Source organism: Sinocyclocheilus grahami, unplaced genomic scaffold (genome assembly GCF_001515645.1).
Source record: "Sinocyclocheilus grahami isolate Dianchi unplaced genomic scaffold, SAMN03320097.WGS_v1.1 scaffold1200.1, whole genome shotgun sequence".
NCBI lineage: Eukaryota > Metazoa > Chordata > Actinopteri > Cypriniformes > Cyprinidae > Sinocyclocheilus > Sinocyclocheilus grahami.
In genome coordinates this window covers 191,533-201,088 of record NW_015506379.1, presented here as the reverse complement: position 1 = coordinate 201,088, position 9,556 = coordinate 191,533, and the positions used below count along the sequence as shown (strand labels likewise).

The 9,556-nt window shown below is 36.7% G+C and overlaps 1 protein-coding gene across 1 annotated transcript in view; it reads right to left on the bottom strand.

Annotated features, from left to right (window-relative positions):
- LOC107567946 (citron Rho-interacting kinase-like) overlaps positions 1-9,556 on the bottom strand; it is an 86,440-nt gene that overhangs the window by 33,645 nt on the left and 43,239 nt on the right. Inside the window, exons 15-20 of the mRNA XM_016253755.1 lie at positions 7,913-7,972; positions 7,711-7,836; positions 7,068-7,163; positions 5,545-5,661; positions 4,242-4,351; positions 2,260-2,434 (exon numbers count right to left, since the gene is read on the bottom strand). Coding sequence (XP_016109241.1) covers positions 2,260-2,434; positions 4,242-4,351; positions 5,545-5,661; positions 7,068-7,163; positions 7,711-7,836; positions 7,913-7,972 — 684 coding nt within the window. The remainder of the gene's footprint in view (positions 1-2,259; positions 2,435-4,241; positions 4,352-5,544; positions 5,662-7,067; positions 7,164-7,710; positions 7,837-7,912; positions 7,973-9,556) is intronic.

Here is a 9,556-nt window from a genome sequence, read left to right as displayed (position 1 = left end):
GACTGTCAAGCATCATGTGTAATAACGGCACTACTACTGTGACACGGTCATGTCTCTCATATCACAATGAGCATTCGTTCACAACTTATTCCTCACAGTCAGTCTCCTCTAAGACTTTCAAACCAGCCCTGACCAATGCAAACTAGTCTGGTAACCACCAACAGGTTTGGAAGTCTTCTAGGATATCTTCTAACATTCACATTGAACCAGTAATTCTCACATTCAACACTAGTGATGTACCTAAGTTTCACCAAACAAAAATATTTTATGCTTTTTTAATTAATTCCGACGAACACATTTTTTTTTTAGTCTGTGCTGTTTTCTGTTGATGCACAAACAAAACTTCACTAAACATTATTTGTAGAGTGCCTGCCATGCAATAATCGCTTATATGGTAGATATGAACCAAAGTCTCAGCACAAAAAAATATATTTATGCCTAAATTTGACATTTATGTATTTGAATTACATTTAAAATTTCTATGCATTTGGATTAACCAACTAAACTTAATGCAACGCATATTTGTCAGTCATACTGTACATAAATGAAACCGGTCAGATTTCTGTAATAACTTGCTTTATATATTTATCAATAACAAATCCAATTAGTTTCAATAATTATTTTATATTATAATTTATTATAAATGTCTCATACATTTTAATTTAATATTGTCAGCCATATTTTAACCCCGTTCATAATTTTAAACCAAGCAATCTGAATAAACGCATTTTGAAAATATGATTATTTAAATGAAATGCAACAGATGCAGTTAGTTAATAATAAAGCATGTTGTGAGTTTTTTTGAGCGCAGAAATTGGACCTGCTTCATTTATATTTGACTGACAAATGGACATCACAAAGTTTATTAGTTTGTTAAAAATGTGTTATTCAAATGGATGGAAATTTTATATGCAATTCAAACACATAAATCTAAATATTAAAAAATATGTGTTTTGAGTGTGTTGTTTAGACGCTTTTTTAAATGTGGCATGACTGATCACTGGAGCCATTCATGTATGCATGAAAAAATCTGTTTAGTACCACCACCATTTAAATGTTTACATTTTAACAATGAATTAGAGTAAACAATTCTATAACTAAAAAGTGCATGTAAAAACATCACTATATCGTGTAGTCGTATATTCTGTCCTATGCTCCTTGGCAGCTAGGGTTGGATATCGTTTGGGTTTTTTTCGTTACCGGTGCCAAATCGATACTTTTAAAACGGTTCCGGTGCCTAAACCGATACTTAAAAAAATAAAAATAATAATATATATATATATATATATAAATAATATATATAAATTCCCCCAAAAATGATGGATTTGCCATTAGCACTATAAACACATGATGTCTGTTTCATTCATACTGGACGCCAGAGGGCACACTCGCACAGAAAATCCACATATCCAGTCACAGAAGTAGCGGAACTCATGACCCTCCAGGAAATCCCTTATATGGACAAAGGCATAGCTATTATAGCTGTAATTGAGTGAACAGAACATATAAACGTTTTGAATGATAAAACAAAGACAATAAACACTTGACTGCGACAATATAGTTTATCTGTGTTATTCAAGCCATCTCTGGTATTTTCATAATAATTAAGTATATTTATAAATCCATTGCTAATCGATGTATATTTTTTTGAAGTAGCCTATGGAACATATTTTCTGCCTCATTCTGTGACAAGAATCTACATCAGATCACAAAAGGAAGCATGTGACTGGTGTTGTGGAGTAAAAAGGTTATAATGTTCCCTTTTGTTGGACAACAGGTTTAGAAATGTGAATACAAGGGAGGTTTAGCTTTAGGCATTTTAATTTAAGCATGTTTAGCTTAGTTAACGGAAGCCATCAGAGCAAGTGTAATTACTGCATTCACACGCTCCTCGGATGCTCTCATTTCCCCGAGTTGTGCTTTTAAGTCGGAATGTGAAAACAACATGGACACTCGCATTACTACAAAGATGTGTTGGATTTGTATTATTAGAGCTTTCCGACTTGAGTTCACGTGCATTTTCACAGTCGGGAAATTATTTTTCACATGCGGTGCCGGTGATGATGCTTCTTACGTCCGTTTCGGAGAACCGGAGGACAAATATTTCAATCGATCGTTCAGGCATGGCACCGAAATGAGGCACTGGAATCTGCATTCTGATTCGGTTCTAGTACATACTTGGTTACATGGGTACCGGTGCCAAATTGGTATCGTGTTTCGGTACCCAACCCTACTGGCAGCGAGCGGATCTGCTCTCACCTCTCTGAGTCTGGTCTCTAGCTCCAGAACGCGGCTCTTCCTGCTCTGCTCCTGCTGGCTCATCTTCTCCAGATGTTCCTCCAGCTTGGCATTCTGAGCTTCTAGTTTTCCGGCCTGCGACTCCAGGTAAAACTTCTGCTGCCGCAGCTCCGAGATCATCTCCTCCTGAGCTTTCCTGAGAAAAACACAGGTCTGAATCTCTGCGCACAGACGCGATTCATTATTTCTCAGTTTTATCTCAGATTTTCCAGTGTCTGATGCCTTGTTAATGGAGTTAATTAGATTTCTCCTTCAATAAACTCGTTTCAGAAGCATCCTGAGAATTTTGTTTGGCTAAACTGCAATCATTCCTATTCCTCAGTCCGCTATTAAATCTAAAACACTTGATTTAGAAGTTGAACGATGCGGCAGAGATGCTCAGATTGAGCATTTATTACAAGCGAAATGCTTCCCCAGATTGTCGTTTGCAGCTCTACAATAACAAGTATTTAAATATCTTCAGAAAAAAACGTATTTATTCTAATATGACCTAAAAACATTCATTTGCTCCATAGAGGAGCTAATTTCTAATGATAACTTATAAACATTTAAAAGACAGGCCTACTATAAGCTATGAGGTTGTTAATCGACGGTATATGCTTTTGTTGAAGTTGTTTTCCACTTATTTTTAAAATAATCAACTTCTATTTCAATTCCACTTTTTAAATGAGCGAAATTCCATGTGAAAAAATGGCATTACCTATGATTCTGTTTGGTTTTGATTAAACTCTTCAGCTCTGCCCACTCCCATGAAGAACTACACGAAATGGTTATGTAATAAACAATGTTTCTAAATGCACAATTTTTATTTAACATTTAAATCAGCAGTTTTATGTGCATTTAGTCTAATTTTGTCACACTTAAAGAATGCAGAATCAAATCGTTAATTGAATTGCATCGAATTTAACTGTGAATCGCCTCGAATTTGCAGAAATCGTTCTTGAATCAAATCGAAACCCTATGAATGGTGAATTAAATCGATTCGCTGTTTACCCAAAGATTTACAGCCCTAATTATACATAAAAAATCTGAATGAGGAAAAAGCTTCCGGAACCATGTATTAAACAGTGCTAAAAACCAAAGATACCAAACTGAGAAGGGCCAAAGATAACATCGGCGCAAACTAATCAAAACCTGTTGATGAACCATTAATCTGATTACTGGGGAACCTGTCGCCACTGAGACAATATCACAACAAGTTCCAAACAAATTCAATTTGTTCAAACGGCTGATTCATTCTGGAGTAAACTGACTGTTGTTATGAACAGATCACTGAATCATTGATTCGTTCAAAAATTCTGATTCATTCCATATTGAAGCTTTTAGAACTATTTTCGTTGGTGAAAGGGAGCAAAAACAACTCTCGATATTAGAAAATCAATATTACATTGATTGCATTGCAATCGTGCTGATATTTGGGAAAAACACCACTCTTGCTCATCTGATGTTTAACTATATTATATATAATAAATGAGACAAACTCACACAGAGGCATTTTTGCCTCCATATAGAGACTAGTCTCACACCCCTAATTCAATTCATTAACCTCCGGTTTCACAGACAAGGCTCAGACTTAAATGTAATTCTGAGCTGTTTCAAATGAAAGAAACTTGCACTGATCGATCTTAAAATATATCCATGCATTTGTTTTGTCTCAAGATGGAAACCAGTAATGTTTTTTTTTTCATAATAAAAATGTACTTAAATGTCCTAACTGAACTATGGCTTGATCCTGGCTTAGTGAAACCAGGCCTAAATTAATCTCAACTCATGCATATGCTTTTCTACTAATTGCCCACCAGGCTTTTTAACTAGCTTCACCAGAGAGACTTCTCAAAAACCATTTTGCTGGTGGTGTGAATAATTCTTCAGGAAATGCAGGCCTGGAAACTCAAGATGCTCTGAACTGGACCAGTTTCTGCCATCATGTTTTAGACTCTTACATGTTTTTCTGTGTGTAAATGCTGCTGTTGGCTGCCAGTTTATTGGCCTCGGAGAGTTCAGCGATCCGCTGCTCCAGACTCTTCATCTTGTTGTTCATGGCTTTGACGGTCTGTAGAGAAAAACACATCAAATCTACATCAAGATCAAATTTACACATACAGTAAATGTCAGGAGAGTTTGAGAAACACACGATTTGTTGCTGCTAGTGTTGCAAATTACAAACTTGACTTTTAATAACAGGACTTCATAAGAGCCAGGAGCTGAGTTTTAATAAAAACCCAAATTAAATCAGAATAACTTTATGGATGCCAGTGATAAACTTGTCATAACGCAAACTTTTTAATTTGCTAGCCTGAGCTACACCAGTGTTTACTTAAGCATGTAAATATTGGAAATGCATCATTATTAAACAACCCTGCGGTTTCATACACTGAGCATGTGAGTCTGCGATCAGGGCGGTAATCTAGTTAGCTAAAGTCTAACTGGTTAACTGGATCAAGGGCTAAAAGGCTAGAAAATGATAAGAGTGAATCTCGCAAAACTTTCTCAGGTCTAATGTCACCACAAAATCAAATAATGAAAAATTATGAATTATATTTTATCATCATAATGATAAAATCAGGTTAAATCAACTTGAATGCATTATTCATTTAATATACTTTTTTCTTTTTAGATCTGCATGTTTAAGATTCTACATGATGTACAAATACCTAAACTGATTTTTCATATTAAGAATGAGATTTGTTTTGTCATACTTGCTGTTATTTTTTTCCTTTACTATGTGTCTGGTAATGTTTGATTGTTGTGGTGCTGTAATGTGTTAAAGTTAATAAAAAATATTTAAAGAGAGATTGATCAGCATATCAAACATCACTTGAAATTAATAATAAATATTTTTTAATAAAATAAGCTTTCATAATTGGAAAAAAGGTGAGTGAGAGAGACTTGTTAAATGTAAAAAATATGGTCATATAATAGCTTTATTTTCATGTTTTATGCAAACTATAATTCCTTATTTTTTTCTCTTTTGCTTTCGAGGTGAAATATGATATGGACATATTCCTGAAAGGTTACATTTTATATTCATAAAAATATAATCCCAAACAAATACCCATTTAACACCCATAAAGTTTTGGTCTTGGATTGGATTTTAGTAGCTCAGAAATTCTGCTGGATGAACTAGTCAGTGTGTCTCCAGCAAACACAACTAAACACCGAGATCCTCACACACACACACACACTTCTGTGCAAACAGTCTGTTAGGAGTCAGAGGTTGATGTGAGATGAAGACGAGAAACTCACAGCCTTCTGCTCACTGATGAGTTTACATTTCTCACGCGCCTCTTCCTCGTGCTGAGCTCGTTTCTGCTCCAGACAGTCTTTATCTGCCAGATCTGCCTTCATCTGAGTCTCCAGAACCTGCAGCACGCGCGCGAGCACGCACGCACGCACACGCACACACACACACACACACACACACACACACACACACACACACACACACAGACAGACACACACACACACACACACACACAGACAGACACACGCGCACGCACACACAGACAGACACACACACACACAGACAGACAGACAGACACACACACACATGCACACACACGCACACAAACAGACAGACACACACATACACACAAACAGACAGACACACACATACATACATACACAGACACACACAGACAGACAAGACACAGACAGACAGACACAGAGACGTCAGGCGTCTTACATGCATCTACAGACGATAATCATCATGTAACATATCAGCAGGTTTTCAGATATGAATATGAGGTGCTGCTGTGGAGTTTTGATATTGTGTGTGATGGAAATTACATTGGTTAGTTTTTGGAAAAGTTGCTAACACAACAATCTAACTAGCAGTCCATTAATTTTTTTATTGATTAAAATGAGAAGAAATGGATTGTTTTTGAATAGAGCTAGTGAAAAAATATACTAATATTTAAAATACTTACATACTACAAATACTTTTACATATTTATGTACTTAATAAAAATATCCTGCAATTGTACTTTTGGTATACTAAACTGGCATATTTAAAATCTGCTAAACTGGAACAACTAATTTTGTACTTAATGTACTTTACTGTGCGGAAGTAGTGCTGAAGTCCAACTAAACGTATACTGAAGTATATTTGATTCAGCTGAAATTGAACTATTACAAGTATACTTCAGGTACACTTTAAATATCTTGCATTTAAAGATTGATCATGAGATCTGACTGAAATCTTTATTATTAGTGATAATCGAACACATTTTATGCATAATATTAAGAAATGTGCATTGTGAAATAAAGAAATATTCCAAAGAAAGTTTTTTTATATATAATTTTATATCAGTAAATCCTAAATGATATGTCAATAAATATGTTCGAAAGTATACTTAGTATGAAATAAATGTATTTTAAATATATTATGGCATAGGTTTTTTTATTTTTATAGGGTGGTACTGACACCTAAAGTGAAAATTAAAGGATGTTTCTGATGTCCAAACAGTTCCTGTCACGTCTCATTCGCGTGTTCAGAAAACAGAATTTTTTATGTTTGACATGATAATGACATCAGTATTAGGACACCGATTCTTTGTTGTTAAATATTTGTCACACACATGCATCGAAAATTCTATTTTCTAGTAAAAAGTGTGACTCATTCCACCCAAAATGGCGCAATCAATAGTCACTGACCCAAAAACTTCAAACAACAGAACAAATGTAGCGATGCATCAGTTGTTTGTCTTTCATAAACGAGTGATTTCCACACATTATTATGAGCGTCTGAGGTCTGTGTTCAACTCTACCTTGATTTTGTCCTCATAGAGTCGCTCCTTCTGGACCAGGTGGGCTTCCATCCTCTGCGCTGTAGTCTGAGTCTCCCGCAGGTTTTCCTCAAGCTCCTAAACTCACACACACACACACACACACGCACGCAGACGCACGCACACACACGCACGCACACGCACGCACACGCACGCACGCACACGCACACACACGCACACACAGTCCACTGTCAGGTAACAGGTAGATCCAAACAGTTGCCAGCAGTAAAATCCCATCACCAGGTGAAACGAAGAAGTGAACTTGCTTTGAGAAGCTGAGAGCTGCTCGACGGGACGGCATGAAGGTGTGTGTGTTCCTCACTGAGAGGTGCAGAGGTGTGTGTGTGTCTGTGTGTGTTCCTCACTGAGAGGTGCAGAGGTGTGTGTGTGTTTGTTCTGTCATATGCTAATCTGTAGGAATCTGAGAAGACAGACGCACAAGGATGACGGTGCAAAGACAGACGTGAACAGAGACCTCTGTGTCTGTGTGTGTGTGTGTGTGTGTGTATATGTATGTGTGTGTGCGCGTCTGTGTGTGTCCGTGTCTATGTGTGGGTTACAGCTCAACTGCTTAAAGAGGCGTTTTGGTGGTTTAATCTTTGCTAGTCTGATCCGTCTCTCTCACCAGTATCTTCTCAGCCATCTGTTGGATCTGTTGGGACTTGGTCTGGATGTCGTCCTTCAGTTTATTCTCTCGACGCTCCACCATCTCCAGACGCTTCACTTGGTTTTCCAAAGTCTTTCTGCCCTCCTGAACATAAGAGAGCAGTGATTTAACAATGATTACAGGCCCATTCCTGTCAAGAACCCTGTCAACTTCATATTACCAGCACCTTTGAGAGTTTATCCTGCAGCTCCTGGATCTTCAGCTGCTGCTCAGCGTTCGTCTGGAACACAGAAGCTTGTAAAGTCACTCTTATTTCACACAGCAGACGAGTGTGTAATTAGTGGAAATTAAAATGTCAATGACAAGGCAATGTTTCAAAGAGACGTTTAGCACCTGGACGGCGAGGAAAGTGCAGAGATGATCACGCTGTAGTTTGTCTAAAACTAGTGATGCACGATTTATCACTGACTATATCGGTATTGACCAACAGTTATGTTTTTATTTATGAACTGCATCAGTCAGACCAGGCTGATATGGAAAAATAAAATAACATTCAAAACAATATCAGAGCTTATGCATTCCAGTCAGTATCATTGAAATACTATTATAGTTTTTAATTCATATTTTGAATCAGTTTTTATGTTTATATTTTCCATTTTTATTTTAGCAAATAATTTTGTTGTGTGTGTGTGTGTGTTTTTAATATAGATATGTCTATATATTTTATCAATTTCAATTTTTGTTTTTGTTACTTCAAGATAATCAAGATAAAATAAGAAATGTTACCTTAGCTAAAATAAAGTAATAATATGTATGGTTTTAATTTTAGCTACATTTTTTAAAACAACAACTCTGGTTCCACTGCAAACAGGACTCCTAAAAAAGGTTGCCTAAAAAACAATGGTCCATCTTAATGATTAAAATGAAAGTCAGTGTTTCATCAGCACATCACATCTGAGATGTTTCGCACTGAATGAGAGTAGAATATCGAATAAAAAAGTTATTTGGTAACAATTCTATTATTTGTGATCTATCCTGTATGTACAGCTCTCATAATAACATCAAGTACATTTTTAAAAGGGGTTTTCTATAAATATGTGGAAACTTTGAATAGCAAATGCAAATTTTCTGTAAAACATGGTGCTTGAGTGTGTAGTTTTAATAGATGAGCTTATCATCATATTTTATAAAAACATTTATTCATGAAGAAGTGTCCTCTCAAAATGAAACTACTTGACCGGAGAGAGATTTCACAGCATGAAGAGCACAGCGAGCATCATTGAGGATGATTGACACCCACACACACTCTCACATCAACACACACTCATACACAGACACACACACTCACGCACACACACTCATACACAGACACACACACACTCATACACAGACACACACACACACACACACACACACACACTATCAAAACACAGACATCAACACACACTCATACACATACACAGACACACACACTCACATCAACACACACTCATACAGACACACACTCACATCAACACACACTCATACAGACACACACTCACATCAACACACACTCATACAGACACACACTCACATCAACACACACTCATACAGACACACACTCACATCAACACACACTCATACAGACACACACTCACATCAACACACACTCATACAGACACACACTCACATCAACACACACTCATACAGACACACACTCACATCAACACACACTCATACAGACACACACTCACATCAACACACACTCATACAGACACACACTCACATCAACACACACTCATACAGACACACACTCACATCAACACACACTCATACACCGACACACACACACTCACACACTAACAACACACAGACACACACACAC